The following is a 25,222-nucleotide window of genomic DNA, read 5'->3' on the forward strand; positions in this document are numbered from 1 at the left end:
GAGGGGTGTCAGCAGGCCTGGCTGGGGAACCCCTCTGTGTACCCTTGCTTAGCTAGGATCAGGAGGCAGCAGGGTGTATGAGCCTGCAGATGCTTTGAGACCTTGAAAAGATACAGACAGGGAAAGGAAACATGCCATCTACATTGCCAACAAGAAGTTTAACAAATTAATTTCAATAGGCTTGAGCAAGCCATTGAGTTATAAACAAATTCTGGATTAAGTCATGCCAAAAGCCTGCTGGCCATATGAGCCATAATAGAAATTGATCTGTTGTATCTGCCCTTCCAGGGGCTTGACCTTTGCCACTAGCTCAAACCAGAAGATGAATAAGCTGCACGTGCAAAAAGAAAGTACCAGGAGTGAGAGACAGATGAGGACTGAGCATCAGCCTGGGGGCAAGCACAATTCCTTATCACAGGACACAAGTCCAAGACCCCACTGAAGCCCTCACCAGCTGATCTACATTATTAGCACAGCAGCTCCCTAAGCGCCATGCTTTTCTCCTCTGCTTCTCTTCATTAATGATGGAAAAGTTTGTTTTTCCCCAATAGCTTTTGCATCATCGCTGTCCCACATGGAGAAAGTTCCCAACAATAGACTGAAAAATGTGAAAATGGATGACAGACCTGCTAGTGTAGATGGACCACTGGGCAGAGGAGGCGCTCAGCATGTCCTGCTCCAGAGTTACCCGACAGCTTTCTGTTTGCCAGAGTTACCCAGGGACAATGCTCTGATCCATTTCTATGCAAGCAAGTCACTCCCAACAACTGGTGAGTACTGAGTGTGAGCACCAGCTGGCAAAGAGAAAAAAGCTCTGAATTAAGCTGCTGTAATTGTGAATAGTTTTCAGAGCTCCAAACCTGCAAAAATCCACAGGTCCGATAGAACATGTGCAACCTTCAGGAGCAAGGGGCAATATGCAGAGCAATGCTTTCTGCCTCTGACAATGCTTCTGCATCAGGACACTTGCTAATATAGCACACCATCCGGAGAGTCTTAAAAATGAAAAAGAAGGGGGGTCCTAAGTGAACCTTGGTACAACTTTCACTTTTGGGAGACATGAATGCAGAATTCAAATTAAAATAAAGCTTTTCTAGAAACTATGTGACATAGAAATGATCAGTGATTCAGTCAAGAAACCAAATGTGATTTCTTCTAACCTCAAGCAAAAAAACAGAAAGCCAATTTAAAAAGAAATTATTCTAATCTGAAATAGAAAGAAAAAAGAACGTGTTAAGACAGTCTGATGGACTCACCCACTAAAAAGCCTCAGAGATTCACAGTGTTCTGGAGATATTAGATAACATTAGTTGCTCACAGTGTTGTCCCTGGCTTTAAGAGCATCACAGGGAAAAAGAACTGAGCCTCTCCAGATGGTATTTCACTGCCTTCCTCAGTTCTCCTTGGCTCATTCCACAGCACACTTTCCAGGAGCAAGTGCACCAGAGGTCCTATATGGACGATTGTCCTCTTCCCTGGCTGCTCCTAACTCATTTCTTTAACGCAGCTCATTTTGTTCATGGTGGAAAAGAGCAGTATGTGACTGTGTACCTTAAAAGTTGCGGGGGAAATTTTTGCTTTACTTAAAACCAGGAGAATTTTAGCTGTGATTTAAGGAGGGCCAAAATTGCATTTCAATTTTTTTCTGCACCTGGACAGACTGTGTTGGTCTAGCTATTGCACCTAAACCACCTGTTTCCTGTGGGAATGTATTTGGTATCTTGATGTAGATCTTCCTTCTTGAATTTTGACCATCAATAAAACATGCATTTATTTATACAGTTTTGAGCTTCCTAGAGATTTGCCTTGGCTCTCCTGCTCAGGCCAAGCTGCATGGCTCAAGCTTGCAGAGAGGCCCTCCTCCAGATGTTTGAAATCTTGAAAGGCACTTAATGAATGAGACATTATTAATATTCCCTTCCAACATCAGAAGACAATCATTAACTCTTTGAAGACACATCCCAGACACTACTTTATAACTTCCAGTCCTCAGAGGCAGCTATGTAATCTCATTATGATTTTAAAGAATATCTTCCCAGATTAACTGTTTTCCCTGTTTGGAAAAAAACAAAGTTCAGAGTGCTGTTTCTGCCTTGGAGTATGTATTAGAGACATTAGATGTGCCATAAAGATTTCAGAGCACGAAACATGATATGCTGCAATACTTTGCAATTACAGATTGAAAGTCACTTCACCACCCAGGGCAGGAGAGATGACTGCAGGCTGAAAAGCAGGCAGGCACGCTCACTTTATGGGCTCATAAATGCAGTGTGATGGCTGAGCTATCTAACACAAAAAAGACAACAAAAATCCAGAGCTGATAATACCATGCTGAGCAGATGCCTTAAGTAGGTCATTCAACATGTCAAGCTTCTAAATATTATTTGCGAGTGAGAAAATATTATTTTCCCACTTCACTGAGGCTTTCTCTTCCCTGTCATGTGGAACTAACCTTTTGTACTCAGTACTATTATTAATTTATTAGCCTTCTGAATGTCTAAATTGCTTTGCAGTCTGTGGACCACATTTAAGTGCTGGGTGAGGGACAGTGTAGCAAAATCACGTGTGTGTGTGCACCTACATACATGTACATGTATTTTGAAGAGCAGACCTGAGGAAGAACAATTCTGTCCATTATTTTTGACAGTGAGAGCAGCCATTTTCTCAAATACAGAACTGCAAGTAGGGTATTCTTGTCTAATTAAATGTCAAACATTACAAGGGATAACTACTTGGGAAAAGTGCTAAATATATTTCTACTGTAATCAGTTAAAGGAGACAGCAACTTTCTTTCTATCTAGATTACATGACTCCAGCCCAAACTGCTGTAGTACAGTGTAGCTCTGTCAGCCCAGTCTCCCCGCCTGAACAACTGTTTTCTGTTTGCTTGATGAAACTCTCCTGAAAAGCACTACTTTTCATAATAGATGAACTCTACACTGAACTCTTCTGTGCCTTGAAGGAAATCACATATACTTTCAGCAGATACAAGTTTTGAAACAATACCCTGAATAATTTTATGTAACAGGACTTAGATTGTGTTCCTGGTGTTGAATGTAGCATGAATCTATGAATCTGTGAATCTATGTAGGAATAATACACAGAGTTTTCGCAAAGCAGGCTCTGGCTCAATACTAGAGATGCAGTACTTCTTACTGTATCTTACTGCAGTATTACAAGTAAGACTCCTCCCAAAATAGTTCTTGAGTAAAACTGTAAGAGACATCATAGGTGGGTTCATCTGATGTACCCATGTTAGTGATCATAGAATCATAGTGATCATGCAGTCTCTCAAAAGTCAACAGAAAAGGGATGGTTTGCCCATCCCAGACTGGGCAGTGAAGAGGGGCCAGGTGATTGCTTTCTGGAAAAAACATTCTTCACATGTTATACAGGTGACAGGTGACTACCTTGGACATTATCACACAACTTTTTGTGAAATGAAATCTACCATGCATGTACCACATTGGAGTGACCTTTCACCCTCCATCCATTCTCATGTAACACCCCCACATGCTCCTGACCAACATTTCCTTTCATTCCACAAAATCTAACATTTATTTAGAAGTGCTGTTCCTATTCGCTTTGAGTCACTACCCCCATGACAAAGCCCATATACGTAACACTGAGCTAGACAGAAGGTATCTGTACTGAGGACCTGAACTCCATGAGAGTTTCCACCTGGGTGGACTGCTTAAACCAGGGCCATGAAGGGGAAACATTTTTCTTTAAAAAGGTGCATAAGAGAGAGGAAAAACAATAAAAATCCAGCCAGTAGTCTATTCCCCAATTTGCATCCACAGACTATAGAACTGAACTCCAGCACATTGCTCTGTTGGAGAAGATATGTACATGTTCTTGCTGTATGCAACCTTGCCACAGCTAACAGGGGGACAGGAGTGCCAGGAAGCTAGCTAAAATGACAGGTTCTCTGTTTTAAGAAGCAAAGAGTACATTTTGACACAACACATGTGGCATTATCTTGTCCCATGAAATCACCATCAGCAATGCCTGAGCAGAATTGTCATCTTGGGTCTGTAGTTTATGGCACATCACAGGTAGGTGAGATGGCAAAGTTGGAGACACTGAAGTCAAGGCTTAGAGGACATCTTCTTAACAAAGAAATGATAAGCTAGAAACCATAAACCAGTTTTCAAGCCCCAGAGCCCTTCTTCAGGTCTGAAGCAGGATTAACCTTCAAGTCAGAGGTAAGATGACAAGCTGGAACCAAACCTTATCATAATTCAGCTCTTTGGGCTCTGGCACAGGCAGAGGAGAATCCTAATCCCCTTCCCTGTACATTTTGCCATGGTTATTTTGTGCCACGCTTTATGCGTTAAGGAGCACAATGAATCCACTAAAAATTGAAAGGAGCATTTGTAAGATGTTCTCATGCCTAGAGAGAAACTAGACTCAAAAAAGTAAAATTCTAGTTGTCCTGAACTCCTCTTGCTGCAGAAGTTGAAATTGTCTTGTGAAACACTGAGGTAGCCTTACTACTGTACTGAGGTACATTATCAGGTGAGATGCCCAAGGTACAGCTGCAGGAAAATGCCTTTCAGCAGCTAGAGGATCACAGTTAATGCTCCATAATCTATAAATCATTGTTATGAGATTTCTCTATGCAAATGAAATTTATATAACCCTCATCAATCTTAAAAAAAATCATAAATATCGAATTTTGCAGCTGCAATGTGAATTAAAGAATCCCTTACCCTGTTTTAAAGATATGTCCTTACAGCTAATTCAGTTTTAGATGGAGTTTTCTTTGAAAGGATTAATGGATAGTGAGCATTGCTGATTGATTATAAAATGAGCAGGAGGGTTTAAGGAGTGAGCTTTGAATGTAAAATTGCTACCAAGCTTTATTAACCTTGCCATATTAAAATTTTAAACTATGCAAGTGAGAGAAGTAGGTATTAATACAATATTTTGGCAGAGTACATTTCATTTATTTAACTTAAATAAATTTCTCTTAGTTGGTCTATGCCATGCAGATCCATCAGACTGTCCTCTGGCCCATATCATAGCAGGTAAGAGACTAAACCCCACCTCTGAGGAATCCAGAACCTGTATTCTATCAGACTATAAAATAAAACTTTATACATCATGCAATGGGTAAATAAAAGCAAAAAAAAAAACAAAAAAAAAAACCAAAAAAAACAGAACTGTGAAGAAAAGGAAATGTAATTCATGAGTTAGCCTGCTAGGACTGCTTTTCAGAGCTGCAAATCTACAGGTAATTTTTATAGAGCCATCATTAGCAAACAGTGACAAGATTTACTGAGCGACCAGTTAATCTGCAACGACCTGAAAACATTGAGAGTAAATTAGGGGTTGTTAAACACTGCAAGCAGTCTGCAAAAGCATGCAATGCCTTGGAGAGAGAAAGGGGAAAACAAGAACGATTGCCTTACCCGTTTCCTCAAATTGCAGGTGAGAGTGAGATTCCTTGAGAATGAGTTTGCAAAAGCAGTATAAAAGTCCAACACTTTAAGCAAGGCTTCTCGTTTAATAATATGTAAATCGCAGTATGTCAGAGCCCGTACATTGGCACACGCATGGGCCAGACTGGTTTCTTTCCAGAAGATATCACCAAACACATCGCCTTTACCTGAAAATCAGCAGGACAAATTTGTTAAAAGTTAATGCTTATGCAGTGTTTGTTAGCACACAAATTATTTCTTCCCAAACTGTCTTATGCCTCCAATCATTCTAAAATAAGCTCCCAACTGTGAAAACTAATAAGGATAAATCTTTTCAAAGTATCCAAGGTACTTGGGTATCCTTACAGTAGCTCCAGGTTTTAATGGTATTTATAGATTGCTCTGTGAAGTGTCACAACACATAAAAGCCAGATTGTAAAGATCTCCTTGTAGCTGAAGATGCAGGCAATGGATTTTTCAAAGGCTCCTGAATATAAGTACTTAACTGATGTTCAGGTGATACAATATTTCTGAGGGTCCCCTCTTAAGCGACTTAGGAGCCCTGCTCTTTCCAAAAGCCTGTGACATCAAGGTTCCCACATCACCACGGCTTTGCAGTGTGGTGCAGGAGCCAGTTTCCAGAGCCCCAAGGATCCCATAATTGAAATATGAAACCTTCCTGAGACATTTAACCTCTAAATAATCAGCTCTAGAACCTAAACATATCCAGACATCTAGTTCTAAACCCAAGCATATCCACTTAAGTAGAGGCTTACACTTTAGTCTGTAATTCAATGTTTGCTAAGACAGGGTTTGACACCTTAGACACCTGCGCATATAAATAACTTCAACCAGATGTGAAAATTACACCTGAAGGATACTTCTGCATTGGTAGGCAGTGAAGCAGAACAGCTGATGCATATTTTGAGGACTGAAGACTAGCTGTAGTCCCATCCCACAGACAGAACTCCAAGGGATGAAAGTGCATGAAATATGCTCAAACATACCCCAGTTTCCTTTCATCTGCAAGGAATCCACAGAGAGCCACACTAGACACTGAAGCAGGACAAGCTGGAAGATCAGGATATCAGGTTGAAAATCATACTCCTGACCTAACCATAACACCAGCATGGCTGCAGACTGGAGTTAACGCTTTTAGGTTGGGATGCTACAGTTGCTCTGAGGAGTAGTTGTGGCAGCAACAGAAAGCACATTGAAGCATCAAAAAGCTGCCTTTGGCTCCCCAGCTGCTTATCAGCCATGGGCTGAGCAAGAGCCATAGTGTGCCATTTGTGGTCAACACCTCAAATCTGGAAGCAGAAGCCATGGTACAAAGATTTTGGTTTGTTTTTTTTTCATGGTTTTTTTTTTTTCAGACCCCAATGTTATCCAAGCTCTTTGTTTTAGCACTTATTAAAAAGAAACTAAAATCAATCAGTCAGTGGTGGTATTGATATTGATTTCAGGTACCTCAAGCAGCTTCTTGGTGATTTGGGGATAAAAAAAAAGTAATATATTTTAGCATTTCCTCTTTTAATGCAACATTTCACTCAACTCTGTTTTGGGAACACAGACCAGAGTAACAATTTACCCAACCTTATTACTTTTGGGGGTCAGATATATTTCTCTACTTCTGTTTCTGTTTAGGTATTGTATCCAGTAGAGCATATCTCACATTCCTCATGCAGAGTAAAATGAAAAGTGTGAGTCTTTAATTTAATTTCCTTGATTTTATTTTCTAATAGAACTCTATATAGCAGAATCATCTCTTAGAAAGATTATAACTGCATTCTCATTGAACAGCTTTAAATTCTAGATGTTTTGATATAACTAAAATTAACTAGTACACATAATACAGCTGATATAATTTTTAAAGCAACCTGCTTTGAAATACTCTACTCATCACAGAGCATTTCCTAGTAACATAACATTTATCCAATGTACTATTTTGAAATTACCCATTGCAGTTAATTGTCCTTGTCTATACCCACAGTTCAAAGCCTGGTTTGCAGACATACTCAGCACACTTACATAATTTATAGGAAACAGACTATTTCTGAAATGCACAAAACTGCTTAATGGATTTGCTCTCTGAGGTGGACACAGGACTGAGTTGAATCTCACTTTCAGTGGCTGCAGAGTGCAGTTTAAAAGACACACTTCAATAGGAGGGACTATTACAATATTCCCACTGAAATGTCAGCAAAATACTTGTTTTCTTCTCAAATTTATGGTAATACATAGTTAATCTAAGCCAAGAAGTTGAAAGCAGTGCGTATTTGCTCTGAAACTCTGCATGATGGTTCACTACAGTATGTGTACCCACACCAGGGATAAATTAAATCACCATTCATACACTTGAGAAAATCTTCTCATTGCCTTCGGTGAGGCAGGCAACTGCACTGGGTCTCTCAGAAAGGCTGAGACATGACGGACTGAACCTATCCACTCCTCCATGAGCCATCAGTTGATGGATTTGAATGGTGAAACTATAAGTGACTCTTACATTGTGGTTTATTCTCTTCAGAAAGCAGGGTATTTTGGAAGGGTTTAAGGGTTCTTGAATCTGACATTTCCCACACACACTTCCAAGTCTCATTTCCCTGTTATAAATATACCAATAAATGTACTGAAAGAAAACAAAACCAATCAGATTCTCCAAAACACATCTTTTTTCTCATAAATACAGAGATTAATGTGCTATACTTTGTCCCTATTAACTGTAGTTCACTAAGTAGAGAGTGGTAATTATTCATTCAAGTATAATTTTACACAGTGCAAAGAAATGAAAACAACCAAACAACTTTCAGAGTTGCAACTGAAAATTTAACTGGTAGGTCTGAAATACCAGCTACTCAGAGGCATGTATATGTTGTACGCTAGCACAACATATACACACCACCAGGATAAGCTCAGTGCTGGGCTGGGAATACAAAGGTCGTTGGGACTGATGTAGCCTGCAGACTTTTCAAAGCCTTTCTCTAGAGATTTCTTGAGGCCTCAGTATATTACCTCCCAAATCTGCACTGTTCTGAGCAGTCTTAATACTCCTCCTGAATGGATGTGAAGCTATGGGAAGTCCTCCTGCCCCTGCTCTCACTGTTACCAAAGCATCGCTGCAAAAAAGAACACTGAATTGGAGTGGGAACTGCTTGCATAACTTTTGCACTTGGAATGAGGAAAGGGAAGGGGAGGATTTGGATACTGCTATATTAAAGCTGACAGGAACATGGGTGTAGGGATTTGGGAATGAAAGAACCACAGAAACCAGGAGGACATGTGCAAGGTGTTGGTGACAGGCATAATTTTTGCTAAAATAACTACACTGGTATCATTCTAGGTACGGACAAAAATTTGCTGGCATATTATGTCCATGTGACTGTATATAAAATATGGACTATAATATGTACATATAATATATAACTATATAATAGATATTTCTATACACTATCTTTCATGGTACAATAACTCTCCCACACAAAACTGGGGGGAAGGGTGCTCTCCACAGCCTTGCACCATACACTGACTTGCCAATCTGTGAGACAGCAGCTCACACACGGGCTGTTCAAGCAGAAAAAATCTGAAGGGTCTTATGAAACTCCTCAAGACCTTGCAAAGGAAAAAGTCCTTGCATTTAGAAAGACTTCTTGAACAGTGTTTCATAACCCTTGTATATCTATACAAAAGAAAAATTTATCCTTCCCCAGATGAGAAATACCCTAGTAGACATGAGAAGTTGATGGGGCCTTTGGAAGAAAATTTGGGAAGGCAACGAAACAATAAATTCCTGGTGGAAAAGAAGCAATGAAGAAAAACACATAAAAGGGACCAAGACTTCTTAAGGTGACACGGTGTTTTTCTGTGCTGTGCAGTCACGTGCTAGCAAAGGTGCTTTGCATTATTTAACACAGGACAACCTTCCCCATCTGTGCCTAAAAACACAAAAGAAATGTACCTTTCTTCCAGCATTCAGGACCACTGCAAGAAGATTAAATGGTCTATACAGATATTCTGCCTCATCACCCTCAGTTTTAGTGTAGGTGTCCTAGTACTTAATTTTTTTTTCTGGAAGCCCAGAATATCTCCAATTTGATTTTATACAGAAATAAGTTTCTATTCTTCCTGACTGAGGAAATATACTTGAAAGCTTGACCAGTCCCACCATCTTCAAATCTTATACAGCAAATCAAACTGCCTCTAATTGTTAGTCTGATTTAAAAGAAACATATCACATGATTTTAAAATAAGTTTTCTGTCACTGCCAAGACTTCTGAGTCCCTGTGTTTGGCAGTGAAGCGTGCAGGTCTAATTCAAAAACATTTCGGTTCAGTGAAAGGAATCTTTCTGACATTGAAGGCTGCAGATCACATCTCTAACACACCAGCTGGCACTAAATTAAGACTGATGCTTCTTATTATAATTAACTAGCATGCAGATAGAGACAAAAATATTTTAAATTTACAAAATAATGTGAAAAATTGAACTTTCCCTTCAACTCTGTCAGTGAGAACTAATAATGCTTTTGAACAAGCATCTGTAGGACTAAATGTTATGTGGTACTATGTATGCCAAGTCAGACCTGCAAGATACTACTTATTGAAAGGCACAAGAATTTCTGCATAGCACAGAGCATCACATCACGTTGGTTCACAGATCAGTAATTCTTCAAATATTTTGCAAAATACTTTGAGATTCAACACTCAAAAAACTAACGTGTGTAACATTAATTTTTGCAATGCTGATACCTGAAAAGAAACAACAAACCCCAACCTTTTGCTTTATGAATCATTTCACTTTTAGTTATTTTAGAGCTTCAACTCATTGGAACAAAAAGGACTTTTTCCATAAATGAAATAGGACATAAGCTGTTCCATAAATTGCTACTGGGTGCACATTATTAATCTGAGGAAACTCTCACAACTAGTCTGCCTCGGTTTACATCACATAAAAAATAAAATAAAAAAAAGTTCAGTGTAAATATCAAGCGGTGATATGACATGGGCAAATTCTGCCCCCTTCATTCCACCTGAGAAGAAACCCAAGCTCCAACTAAACTAATTAAAGTCACAGAATTAATTACTAATACTATGAGATGTAATTGCATTGACAGGCAGTTTTTTATGTCAGAAAGTGCATCACACTGGGTCATGCTTGTCCTGCACAAAGCACATGACTGGCTGCATAACACCAAGGAAAGTCGAAGTGTTGATGCCTGGATCCCAGACACCAAATTACAACTATTGAGCACCTGCATCTCCTGCTCATCTAAATGGATGCTCTTACTTGCTCAGCCTCTATAGAGCTTTCCGCTGTGTGATTTGGTAGGAGACTTAATATTTTGACCTCCAAACACATGTAAATTTAAGGGTAGAAAAAGACTCATCCCAGTTTTCAGCTGTCATACCAAATTCAAGGCAAGCCACTTGCACACTTGCTTTCCTTAACTCCTCTGATACTGCATAATATCCCCTTCCCAGACCTTTAAGAAGTGAAACTCTGGCTTACTAAAAGACAAAAAAAAATCCAATAAACAGATTCCTCTGGGAGTATATACAGAACATGCTGAGAATTAACATGCATAAAGGCAAATACAACTTAATAGAATACATACAGGATCAGGACCCTGAGTGTGGCTGAAAATGAGCTATTAAATATACATTCATTCTGGCTTCACTATCAAAACTGAATTAATTCAGCCTCCACTAGGATTTCACTGCTCGATATATTTTTATCGCTATGCAGTCTGAGCAATATTTTTGATCAATTCCTACAATCAACAGTTGAATGTGGTAGGTCATTATTTTCTGCTGGCAAAATGACTTCTTTAAACCTTCTTAATCAATCTGCCTGGTTTAAATTACAGTACAACTTACGCAGTCAGCTGTGCAAAATAATGGGAGCTGAAAAGTAGCTTCCAGAGACACTTGTTTGGCATTGCCACTTACACAAAACTCCTTGCCAGGAGCAAATTCAGGTTAATTGCAGCAGGATGAACTGTTAGGTGCCCTCTGCTAGCAGATGCCTCATTTCGTTAGCCTGAGGGATGTAAAATCTCTGGTCCTTCCTGAGGCTTCTCTGCTGGTAACACCTCCCACAGGCAGAGCAGTGGCAGATATATTGTTTACTCCTGCTTGAGATGGTGGAAAATTACTGATGTGTTTTCTTAGGGTCACCTCACCTGCTAGGAGATTTTTGATAATTAGAGACAAGACTGTTTGCTCTTCTCCATTATCCTGGCAACTGCAGAGGAGTTATGTTAAAATGACTGGGTCTTGTTTTCTCCAGCTAAGCAGCACCCTATCACACCACCTCTTCATGTGGTGCACTCTCTGCTACAGCAGCAGTAAGTACCTGCAAAAGGTGGAAGACTGTCCTCGAGAGATGGAGACAACTAATGAGGGAAATGTAATGGAGCAACTGGGTATCTCCATTAATGAGACGTATAAACTGCAGAGCTCCAGTTGGATTCATTCTCTCAATGTACTGATTTCTGTAATGCTGATTACTACAGCAGCTGGGCATTTAATTATGCACCAGTGAGAACAAAAACAAATCAGGGGAGAATAAAACGTCACAGTGCTGCAAGTTGCCCTGTCAATCACTGGGTTTCACCTGCTTTTGAAACACTAAAGCTGGGGCCATTGAGCCAGGAAAACTGCTGCTGAACAAAAGGACGGTTGTCTCCACAGCAGAGATGCAGAAAGAACCTGGATGGGATGCCAAGTCTCCTGAGGACACTGTCTCGGCAGGCAGGGAGGCTGGATGTGCCAACTCACTTTGGCTGTTACAGACCAGAATGTGATAAGGCAAGATGGGCAAGGGGAAGAAGCAGTAACACTATGGAATGTTTAATGTTGGGTCCTGAGGAAATACAAAACCCTGCACTCTGGACAGAAGCACTAATGTAAGTGATGGAAGATGCACATATGTTGGTGTCCCTACCTGATTCACTTTTTGAGGATATTCTACTTCTAAGAATATACCAAAATTTCCATTGGCAGGTGAGCAGGGTTAACAAAAAAAAAAAAAAGAACACACCTTCTCCTCTTCTCCTTCTCTCTGTCTTTAAGCAAGGCAAATAATTGATGGCTAGGCTTCACGAGTGAAGATTTTGGGAAAGGCTTTAACCATGCTTACTACAAGTGTGATGACCAAGGTCAAGTGGAATACTCAAAATTGGTTTGAAAAGGGTGCTTGGGCAATCATGGAGTGTCCAACCAGGGCTGTCATCTCCTGAGTAATCTTGAGTTACCCATGTGCTGGTCTGCCTGCATGCAAGGTTGGATCTGCTGCTACCCATGCACCTTGTCACCTACCGGTTCGACCCTCACCCATCCATACCGACAAGCGAGAGCCAAGCCCTTCCAGCCTGCGCAGGGGATTTTTTAGGTGAGGCACAGCTTGCGTAGAACCGGCTGCACTCTTTACACCTGAGGTTTAACTGCCATGGTCTAGTGAGCTAGGACAGTGATAGCAAAGTCCGCAGGTCGTAGGTTGTGTAAGAGTGTCCTTCTCTTAGATGGCAGACCATACAAGGCTGGATGAGCTCCATCAGCCTGGGTTTGAAGAGAGGAGTTTTCCTTCCCCTATGTTCTGAGCCAGACTGTCATTTCCTGGGTCAATCTCCAGCAGCCGCTATCATGAGCCCACCGAGGCACCGGCGGCACTGCAGTATCGCTACATCTAGGCAGGATTCTGACCTAGAGGTGTTCAGTCGTAAGCCCGCAGATGGGAGCCTTGTGCCAGTGGCTCCTCAGCACACAGCAGGGGTCTGAACCTGCGGTTCCTCTTGTATTGAGCAGGATTACTATTGCAACAACACATCATCAGAAGCGTATAACTAACCTGTCTCATGACGGTCTAATCCCAGCTCACGTTCCCTATTAGTGGGTGAACAATCCAACACTTGGTGAATTCTGCTTTACAATGATAGGAAGAGCCAACATCAAAGGATCAAAAAGCAACGTCACTATGAATGCTTAGCTGCCACAAGCCAGTTATCCCTGTGGTAACTTTTCTGACACCTCCTGCTTAACCCCCCAAAAGCCAGAAGGATCATGAAGGCCTGCTTTCATGGTCTGTATTCACACTGAAAATCAAGATCAAGTGAGCTTTTGCCCTTCTGCTCCACAGGAGGTTTCTCTCCTCCCTGAGCTCACCTTCAGACACCTGCATTACACTTTGACAGGTGGTACCGCCCCAGTCAAACTCCCCACCTGCTGCTGTCCCCAGAGTGGGTCGCACCCGGCACGTGCCGGGCACTTGGCACCAGAAGCAAGAGCCTCAGGGCTCACCCCCGTGCCTCACCGGGTAAGTGAAAAAGTGATCTATTAAACAACATTGCACTATTACTTCTGCAAGGAGCAGAGGCTGGCAGACAGCATGTCCTGCTGCGTTCCAGGTCCCATAGTGGAAATTGATGAGGAAAGTTTCCAAAGAATATTCATTGCATTTACTCTCTGGGTTACTGCTGAAGGATGGAGAAGATAGGCAAACTGGTAGCACAACCCCACAGGTTGTCTTTCCCTAGGAAACCCAGTGTGACAGCAGATACTTGGAGTTTTCAAAGCAAGCTACAGAGGTTTTCACATTAGGTAGATGTTTTAAAAACTGACTCCTCTGATCTCCCCCTTAAGCAGATTCACTTTCCTTGTGCTTGAACATCTCAAGGCAGAACAGATTGATAAAAATCATGTTTATCACTGTTCTGCAGTCACTATTTCAGGTGCCACAGCTGCCACTGTAGATATCTCTTGTAGTTTAAGCCCAAACAGTAACCCAGAACCATGCAGCCATTTGCTCAGCCCTTCCATCCCCTCCGCCTCTGGGTGGGATATGGAGGAGAATCAAAATAATGTAAACCCCATAGGTTGAGGTAGGAACAGTCCAGTAACTAAGGTACCATACAAAACCACTACTGCTACTAATAATAGTAAGGGAAATAACAAGGGGTGAGAATATAAAACAAAAAAATGAAAAGAAAAAAAAATCCAAACAATTGTCCTGGGTTCCTGGCTTCTTATGCCCCTTCTCACTGACAGAGCATGAGAGACTGAGAAGTCCTTGATCAGGGTAAGTGCTACTTAACAACTAAAACATCCATGTGTTATCAGCATTGTTCTCAGACTAAAGCCGAAACACAGCACTGCACCAGCTACCAGGAAGGAGAAAAATAATTGTTACAGCTGAACCTGGGACAATATCATTGCAACTACATCTGGGAGAGATTTCCTTTCCTAAGTGTATTTTCAGCATACAACATCTCATAATTACTCAGTTCACTACTCTGCTAAATAATTTCTCAGAGCATTAAAACACTCTTCAGTGTGCTCCAAGACTAGAGGAAGCAGATTATCTTAAGTTACATTTAAACATTGTGCCAGTCCCTGTAGTACACAATGAACATAGCTCTGAGTCATGGGACTGCTTGTCAGCAGCCATGGCAGAATTGAAGGCACTTCTGGTAATTAGGGTAATTCACTTTAACTAGAAATGGTTAAAAGTCTCTCCAGGCAAATGGACAATAACATAAATACTAGATTTACCATATCTACAAGGTAGAAAAAAAAAAGGTTTTAGTATTATTCCAAACAAACAATATTTATTAGTAAAGACAACAAAGTTTTGTATGTAATCCATTTAGTGATGGCTTCTAGTTCAGTAAATTACATATTTATTGTTTGTAATACCCAAAAAAAAGTTTATTTGTTTAAATGCTGCTACTTAGTCTTAAAGCTTTTGATTTTTAAAGAGCTGTAAGCAAATATATCATCACTGAAACTAATAATAAACATGAAACAGTCCAGTGATCTAAAACACAAGGAATTTTTTTACTTTGGAAATTCCGTATTTAGGAGCTTTCACCATAATAACTCCACAACTAAATAAGGAAACAGATTAATTCTTTCACTAAATCTCTCTTCTTAAAAACCTTAGTATACACTAGAATACAGAAAGCTTCAGCAGGTATTTCAAAAGAGCATGGATGTGCATTTTCCTGAGTTCATGCTCTCCAGCTGGAAGGACCTGGCTTATCCTCTTTTGCAATACCCCCATTCAGTCTCATCCACATGTCTGCATACTGCCTAGTCTCACGCGAGTGCAGGACACATACACAAGGTTGTACAGCAACACATCAGGAATCTTCCTTGGCTACACACTTGTCCTAATGTCCCCTCTTCCCCCTTGTTGACAGCTGGGAAGGAGATGAAGCCTTGATTCATGACCAGTAGTGACTCCCCATGTCCACTCTCTTCCCATATGCCAGGGCAACTCCAAGTGTAACCTTCATCTCACAGCTGTCATCCCCACGAGACACAAGAAGGTCCCATGGAGCCCTCTAGAGACACCCTTACAGGGAAGAAGTACAGAGCTTCAGTGGGGTGTGAGAAGTCTCCTAGGACAATGTCACCCATTGGATTTGCCCTCAGGGAGCTATAGCTCCAGTTTGAGAGAAAGCAACTGGCTAATATTCAACTGGAGATGAGTTCTACAGCAAGTGGGTCTATTTTAAACAGGCAAGTCAGACTCTGGATGGTTTTTAGGCAGAGCTACCAGTTCTTCCTCTACACTGTTCTGCCTCTGAGGATGATTTCTGCCTTAGCACTAGTGCTGATAACTCAGTCCCACCATCTGCTACACCTTTGCCAATTCCTTACAAGCTGGGGAGGAGTCTGCATGAGGCCTTTTCCCACCCACTGCTGGCAAACCAGACACCACAGCAGGGTGACAGGGTGATCAACTTGAAGCTTCCCCATTATTGAGACTTCTCATGCCAGTTTCTGGGTAGACTATGCAAAGAGACAGGTGCATCACTATCTCTTTGCATAGTCAGATGAGGCTGATTTTCTCTAAAGCCAGTACACTATAAGTGACAGTTTTGCTTTCTTGTAGAAACTGTTTCCAGCTGTTATGCTGGGCTAGTATATATACAAATTAAAATGCCAGTGTGAAGGTTAAAGTGAAAATCCTCCCAAGAGACTAATATAAAACAATCTGCATTTTCTCTACCTGGCTATTTAAAAGATGTCAAGCGCACAGATGCCATTCTCTTCTGCTCTGAGGCACTTTGTGACCAGTGAGCCATGCTGGGCAGAAAGAGCATTCCCAATGGCATAAAAGATGAAGGGCTTTTTTCTATAGCAGTATCTCTGGAGACAGAACATCTCCATCTTATGACAACCAGTAGCCTCCTAACAGTCTCAGTTGATGTTAGGCAAGATTAGTTAATATTCAAAGCTAAGCAGAAGGCAAATTTATCCAAACCCCTAGAATTTCAATAGAGATCACAGTACCTAAAATAGCCACCACCTCGTCGTCCTGGATGACTTCTAGGGATCCTGAGACCACAAAGCAAAGAGCATCAACACTTTCCCCAGCATGATAGATGAGGTCCCCTGGGGCACAATGGATCGTCTGAAACTCCACAGCCAGGGCTCGCAGGCAGCCGTCGCTAGCCAGCCGGAAGGCAGGATGCTCGTTAAAAACTTTCCGGTTTAGGTGCACACATATATCTGCTCTCATGTCCTTTGGGCAAATTGAGAGAACCTGAATAAAAGAAAGATGAAAAATAATCAGCTGGGAATATGACACATGGCCAGTGTATGCTTTATGAAACAATTTTGCGGATGGATCTAAAGATCCTCCCAGACAATCTTAAGATCCATCCAAACAATTATTTCATAAAGCTCCTGGCGGGAGTTTTATCTTGAATTGGGGTAGTCCTTTTCTACAATCTACTGCTTTCACTGCAGTCCAAAGAGTGATGTGGAAGAAGGGACTATGCTGTTACATTGTTCTCATTCCTAACAGTTTTCACACTTGTTTTCCAGAACTGCAGGTGGAACAACTGTGTCCTGTTTGGGATATCTCTTCAGACTTAGTGCTCTGGCTATTCACCTGCTGCTACACTCAATCCCTGCAGGAGCACAGAATGGACACTCAGAGCTTAAGGAACTTGAAGACATAGAAAGACAGACCATTCACAACAGAAAATGTATTTTGCTCATACCCAGAAAACCTAGTCTTCCAAAGTCTTAGTGGAGATGACCACTTACCGACATGTATCCAAACACACATAGGGTTTAGTTTCAGTGTCATATAGATATAAGTAATAAGTAACCTGCCCTGGAGGGTTTACAGACTGGAAAATCCAAAGAGTTTGAGATTAGAGCAAACAGAAAGTATTATGAAACCTTATGATACATAAAGTAAAGGTGAATGAAAAACTGTCCTGTAAATAAGAAGATAATCTCCATATCAGATCAATTTAATAAGATCTTCAATTAATTTCTTAGCTTAAATAGCTTTCCCTATTGAAATAGTACCACGAACACACCTGAAGAAACAAAGTGGAAATCTGTGGGTCTTCTTAGGCTTCTAAACTGTATGTTAAATATTTGCACATCCTCCTATGCATCCTTTTAATCCTAAAATGGTATGATAGGTAATTGCACTGAGAAATATATAAAGCCTTTTAAAGTTTTCCTGGGATAAATAATAGAGAAGAGCATGAGATAAAGAGCACTTCGGAAGTCTCGTATAAAGAAGACTGCAAATCAATAGTACTGATTAATTTCTCTTTGTATGGAATTAAACTGGCAGCTAGCTCTACAGAGAGTGCAAGAGTGGGACATTGGGTCAATGTGTTGACTGCCGTTGAATATTAGCAGACAGAGGGAGACTTCGGTAAATCTGACTAAGCTTTGAGGCAAATGGTCATGTTAATATAAAGACACAATTTTAATTTCTGTTTAATTCAGAAGAGGTACATGATTGTAAATTATTATTAAATGTCCTAAAACATAGAATGGGAAAATAGTAAACAATTTCTAGTTTACTAATAACATTTAGTCCCTTTCTTATTTCAATAGATCAAAGTTGCTCTGCAGTCAAAGATATGAATGCAAAAAAGTGAAGGAGAAGTTATTCTAACCTCTGTACAATGACAGTCCAAGGCTAGAAGGAGCTACTCCAACCATCTGCACTAGCCTCTTGCACTCATAATTTTCATAACAATCCCAGATTACCTTTTAAAATTATAAACTGAAGGCCTTGATTTAATGTTTTCAAATGATATAGGGTAGTTGTTCCAATGAACAGATACTCTCTCATTTAAAATGTGCTGTTTCTGAACTATTATTTTTTCACTTTTTTCAGCCAACAGCCAGGAGAACTCGTCATGTCACTAAGATAAAATACTTGCAATCACTGGAAATATCTTCCATGTGTAGGTGTTTATAGAATATAACCAGCTCATCTCTTGATCTCATCTCAAATAAACAACAGAGATAATGGTTCTTGTGCCTAACACTATGAAGCACAGTATCTCTTCAGAAACTTCCTGACAGCATTAGGTTTCCTCACTTACAGCCACCTTCCCAGATCTACCAGATAATTGGATTTTATTTGATTTAACAGAGAGTAAGTCAATTTGGCTTAATGATAATTTTTCCGTAACAAAACATTCTACAGAACACATTAAAATAACCTCCATAAGTTAGTTTTATCATAAAAAACTAATAAATATATTTGACAAGACATTTTCTAATAAATACTTTTTTTCATTAGTAATGTCTTGTCTGCATCATTGTTGGCATATGCTGTATCACCTTTCCATAGTTATATTAAGGGTAAATGTCAGCTTTGCAAACATATACTTACTCCAGTCATTCCATTTATCATTAGAAATATGGGCACACCTTGTTTTTTCCAGTAAAAAAAAAACAAAACAAAAAACCAAAAATACTTTTGAGAGTGATTGCTTCACTTGAGCCCTGCTTCTGGATCAAACAGAAAGCATGTCTTTATTACAATAAAACATCAACATGCCAACTTTCTTCTTCTCAATAGTAATTTAATGAAAATTCTGTCTTTTTTTTTTTTTTGCTATCATGATTGCTGATTTTTTAATATTTTATCTGCTCTTGGGCCTAAATTATGGTTATAAGGTCTTTATGTCCCTTTAATACTTTCAGTAATGTAAATGCCTTTGACTTAAGGCCATGAGTTATAAATTTTCAAACACTGCTCTTAAGAAAAATGTGCGTGTTCGTACATGACTGATTTCTAAATTTTATCTTTTAAGCTTTCAAACTGCAGGAAAAAAATATTAAATTATTGCATAGGTTGTTACTACAAGATTCTGAGATGTTTCAGGACCCTTTGTTTTTCGGAGTGTAAATTAATTGTGTCCCTAAAGAATAAAAGCCACTTGGAGGCAAAGCAGCATAATGTTTCTTCACAAATACAGAGTTAAATACAGAATATTAAAAGAGAGCACTCAAAGCATTACTCTGTATGAACACAACAGACCTATCTATCATCATACACTTCATACAATGTAATATGAAGAGACAGAAGAAATTCCATTCCACAGAAAAAGCCAATCTTAGAAAGCATAATTTAGGAATTTTCGGATGTCGTGCTCAAAGTGATTCTCCTAATGACGTATTTCTGCATAGAAATATCACTTATCAACTAGCAGTACAGCAGTAAATGAGTAATGATGCAAGAGTTAGCTAAGAACAAATATTATTTATTTCAGTTTTCTTGTCTGCTACACTGCAAATATCGAGAACAGAGAATGAAACTGGTGACAGCTAAAAGAAACACTTAATATTGAAAGATTTGGCAGAGGAACTTTGACTGATAAAGATAAATGTAGATATACATAGGAAAAAAAAAGCAAAGATAAAAATATCTTATATTCAGCTATTTGTTTTCCATATGATCTAAGCACAGGACATCGCAAGCTGCAACCTGACTTTGCAGCACTTCTTTTTGTGTTTACAAATACCAGTGTCATGAATTCAGGAGTCTCACAGATGCCACCAACTTCTCTACTAGTTGTACTGTAAAAAGGGGTTGTTGGTGACACATTACAGTATGCAGCAATTTTCCTGCTTCCAAAGAAGATGCATAATGTGATACAGGATCACACAGAAGCATTTGGAAGCTAATGATAAGTAGCCCAAAGATTCTAAAAGCAGAAAATGAGAAAATCAGCACTTCAAATTCATGTAAAAATTTTTCTGAAAATGAGCCCTTATTGATAATAGAAGACTCTGACATTGTAAAATGCTCTTACTGAGATCTCAGCATTTTTAAGGCAGCGCGCAACTAAAGAGTTACAAACTAGTGGCAACATAGTTGTACATGAGTTCATTTGTACACACACTGGTGTAAAAGAGAAATTCGGTTTAAAGGAGAGGATATCCTGTAATACTTAATCTATTGTTTCAGTGTTAGGGAAATGCCTCCAACTTCATGTTACTAGAACCAAAGTTCAGATGGGACTTTTTTTGTAGCCTGTATATTCTTTCAGCAGTGCATCAAACCCCACCAAGAAGAATTTCTGAAGAGTGTATTTCCTTAGAGATTTCAAGTTTATAAGCAAAGTAGGATATTAAGATTGCTGACTGCAATGCTTTACTAACATAGTTTCAGAGCACATGGCTTAGAGCAGACAGTCTGCAGGGACCAGATGTTTGTGCTGCTAAAGAAGTTGCTCTGCAATAAATCTGTAGCCACAGACTTTGCAGTCAGCTTTTCCATATGTATCCAAGCAGCATGAAAGAACAGAACCTGCCATGTTTGAATGAAAAATCAGAGGAGAAAGTTAAATTCTACCTAGAGGAGAATCTTTGCTGGCTGTATTAACTGTGTTTCTACCAGAAAAGGAGCAAGGTTTCACGTCACGTGTATCCAGGAAGAGCTGAACCACTACTAAACTGAGAGAGGAGGTAGTAAAGCACATAGTAAAGGATAACATTAATCTCTTCCCTTCTCCGCAGAGAAAATTAAGCCTCCTCAAAGTCAGTGTAAGACAATTGCTGAGCTCTGCCATCATCCCCTGGAATACAACTGATACAAACACCAACACAACACCACCCAAGGCAGAGATTCAACACTGCTGCCATCTCTAGAGCACCTTGTGGCATACATAAAATGCTGGTGGTGAGAATGAAAAGCTTGTAGCTGCTGCTAGAAACTCAAAAAGTCAGTAACCAGCTCACAGGGAATTGGCACAAAACATCTCACTATCTTTTCAGCTTGAGATCCGTAAGGGGGGAATAAAATTCTCAAGGAGGTTCAATCTGACTTTTTTCGTCTCCCATCCATTTCCTCAACATGCTCAGGCAGTTTAAGATAAGCCTCTTGAACAACTCAAAGAACTCTATGGGGAGCAGAGATTATGAAGAACTCAAAGAAAAGCAAATGAATCGACACAAAACCTGTACAGATTAAGAGTGTGTCCAAACAATATCTTTTAGGAGGATTTTAAGTGTTTTTAAAAAATCTTCCCCAGCTCCAAAACTACAGGATCACTTAGCAAATGTTACAGAATCTGTTAAGACTTGTTAACAGAAAGGGCAGAGGCCAGTGAATCATGAATGCTGTCTATTTGCAATTCTCTTTCTGCACACGGGATTCTCACTTTCTCCGGTTTTAGATGGGGGTTATATTGACTGATACTCAAGTGAAGAGCTTAGACAGCCTTAGCAGTGGAATAACAAGGACTATTTCCTAAATGAATAACCATAACAAATATTGAATATACTAAAAAATGTCAGCTTTAACAATAAATAAAATCAATTCCTCCAACTTCTCAACAGCTATAGGCCACAGATAGCTCTTTTTATTTTGTGGAAAAAGGTCACTCTGGGTTTCCAAACATATTCAGCAGCCATAATCAAGGTCAGTTCTTTACAAAAACCCACAATACTCTCTAGGCACCTGACCAAGTTATTCAGACATTTAGAAGGATTTGATTTATTTCAGTGTTGCATTCTTTTGCAGACCTGGCTAAAAGTGTTACATGCAGCACTGCCTGGAGGCCAAAGAGACAGAGGTGAGAAAACAGCTGATTGGCAAATCACAGAGCATTTTCCTGTAATAATCAGGTAATTTCATAAGTAACTCAAAGGTGATGTATGGAACTAAGCAGTTATTAATCCTGCATGCATTAAGGCAATCTTCAACAGATCACTGAATATCTTGGCACTAAGAATTGAATTTCAGAAGCAATTGTGTTCCCTGTTTTAATTGCACTAAAATCCAAGATTTCAGTGCTCAGAAATTGAGATCTGACAATCAAATAAATTGAGTTTGTCTAATTTTCTTATTAAAAATATGTGAGCTGAACCAGTGATCAAAAAGCTTAGATTTAGAAGTGTAGTAGCAAAATTAACTACTGTTGTTAACTTAGTTGGTTTAACTGAGTAACAAGTGTTAGAGACATAAATAATCCCTAGAAATTGTCTCTAGATTATATTAAATTCAGTATTGTCATCATTGATACAATCTGGCTACGGGTCTGAAATCAGGGCAAGATGGAAGGCATCATCATGTATTTTAAGGAATCAAGTGGTCCACCATCACAAGACCTGCTCGTTTGTCTAACACAAAGAAAAGTGTTGTACATTTGTAACATTCACTGATGACCCAAAGTAGCAGATTCCGGGATGCATAATGATTGTAAAGTTAAAGGTTTTCAATTTTGCTATAATATGTATCCCAAGCACATTACATGACTTTCTAATGGGGTAGAGGACAGCAGACTACAGGGAATTATATCATTAAAAATCTACTTAAGATAAAAGAAAGAAAAATAAACATTACAAAGGATATGGCATACATCAAAGAATCTCTCATGTCACAATATTTTTTGGGGCGACAACTTCTGGTACCAAGGTCACCCTTTCATTGGAAGAATGAAGTTGATCAATGGATTATTTTATTTTGTGCTTCTGGAGGTGACTTTATTTTCTAACATGCAGCGTTTCAGAAAGACATTCAAGGGTGAAAGCATTAAAAGAGATTTGTAGAAGACCTTACCCTAGATGTGGTCTCTACATGTTTGCCAGCCCTTCTGTCAGATGCATCCCTTTGGTACCAGTGCTCAGGAAAACCCCATCCTGATCCCATCCATTCAGGTACTTACTCCCCCAGGAAATAAGCTCATGAGCTGTTACATAGCCCTGGCATTTCCTCAAACATGACAGGTTCATAGTTTAATCTGAATCAATCCCAAAATTAACATATCCAAGAGGCAGAGATAACAGTGTATCTTTCCTGCCTCTGAACAGTGCATACAGTAGTGAATAATCCATACCATCCATACAAGTGAAACAGAAAGCCCCACTGGTGCACAGGCCCCACTCTTGGACCTGTGTGAAGAACAGTGACACCCTAACCATCTCTCCTGCATCCCGCTCTCCAAACCGTGGATTGCAACTGTACCTGGTCCTAGCTCAGCTGTGCGAGGTGAAGGAAGACTTCTTGTTCACCTCGTCCCGATCTGCAAGGAACGACCAACAACCCCGCTTCTACAACGAAACAAAAATACTTGTCCAAATGATTTTTACCTTCCCTCTTCAGCAGGGAATTGGTTGTAGCTGTCACAACTAATTTTGCAGTTCTCTTCGGCCATGAAGCTTGGAAGCTTTCTAACCCCATCATCCACAAGGAAATCCAGCCAGCACTTAAAAGACACCTCTATGTGATGAGACACCTCTATGTGATGAGATACCTAGGAATAGCAGCCTGATTCCTCTATTCATCTCAGAGTATCACTAATTATTACTACAGCTCTTGAAGATCTTGTTAATAGCAAACATGACTAAGGAGCACTGTCCTTGTGTAGATTAATGTTTAATATAGTTACACCTCTCTTTACCATAAACCCATTTCTCATATAAAAGCCTAGTGAGCCAATGGTGAATAGTTTTAATACTGCATTATTTTCCCATCATTTCCATTTCAGTCATTGCAATGTGGAACTGGCTCTCATTATTCAAGTGCCATTGATGCTTAGGTTGAGACCAAATAGATGCCTTTTTTTTCTTTCAACCTATGACTTTTCTGAAAGTATTGGCTATTAAAACATGATAGACATTTATTTAATTGCCTTCTGATCAAATCATAAGCCATACAATAGCATAGAGGTCAAGAAGAGAAAATCTTTGGGGTTTACTGACATTTCAGAACTTTATCATTAGAAGAGACCTTGAGACATCTGCATCTGGTAATGGTTGTTCTACTTTCATGTATATACCTATTTCTTACAGAATAGCTAATATCTATAAATTTTTCACTTGCTGCCTAGAGATTTCAATAAAAACTAAGAGATTTGAAATCAGTGTGTCATATATCAAATTATTACTGTAAAGATTTCTCTCAGCTGCTTAAAAATGGTCACATACAGGGTATATACTGTCTCTTTTTACCTCTCTCAAAAAAAAGCAGGTTCTGCTGGATAAGAGATAGTGTTTAGTATATAAAGGCCTCTTGATTTCATCATCTATTTAGCTCTGCTCATTATTAGATGAATAACCCCAAAACCTGTATCACTAATCATGAAAAAAAAAAAAATCCATCCTGTCTGAGCCACCGTTACACCAGGAGATAAGAGTTCATGTGCTTGTATTACATACATCATCCAGCTGTCAGAGGAGGGCTCTCATGTTTAAGTGATTTAAGATTATAGATCAGAGGCCACTTGCTTCCCCTTAAGTAATAACAATAAATAGGCTAATGCTTTTAGTGTCATTGTTAATTCCTTGTTTGTGAACACTCAGAAACAGGCTGAAGTGCTGAGGTTTGAAGACAGGCTTTGAAGATGAGCTATTCCCAAGAAGAACAGGGAAGCCAAAACACTGTGCTCTTAAGTGCCATTACTTCAGTGTGGGAGAACAAGTCCTCTTCCACAAACAAGGACAACAAACAGGGGCTTTAAGATAAAGTTCTGTTTGGGACAGCTTGCTTTCCCAAGCAGCAAGGACCAGATCTTCATT

At 39.7% G+C, this 25,222-nt stretch overlaps 1 protein-coding gene across 1 annotated transcript in view; it reads right to left on the reverse strand.

Annotated features, from left to right (window-relative positions):
• The window catches only part of KCNH5 (potassium voltage-gated channel subfamily H member 5), a 158,049-nt gene that overhangs the window by 25,385 nt on the left and 107,442 nt on the right, over positions 1 to 25,222 (reverse strand). The window contains exons 9-10 of the mRNA XM_034062113.1: positions 16,721 to 16,973; positions 5,418 to 5,614 (exon numbers count right to left, since the gene is read on the reverse strand). Coding sequence (XP_033918004.1) covers positions 5,418 to 5,614; positions 16,721 to 16,973 — 450 coding nt within the window. The remainder of the gene's footprint in view (positions 1 to 5,417; positions 5,615 to 16,720; positions 16,974 to 25,222) is intronic.

Source organism: Melopsittacus undulatus, chromosome 4 (assembly GCF_012275295.1).
Source record: "Melopsittacus undulatus isolate bMelUnd1 chromosome 4, bMelUnd1.mat.Z, whole genome shotgun sequence".
Lineage (NCBI taxonomy): Eukaryota > Metazoa > Chordata > Aves > Psittaciformes > Psittaculidae > Melopsittacus > Melopsittacus undulatus.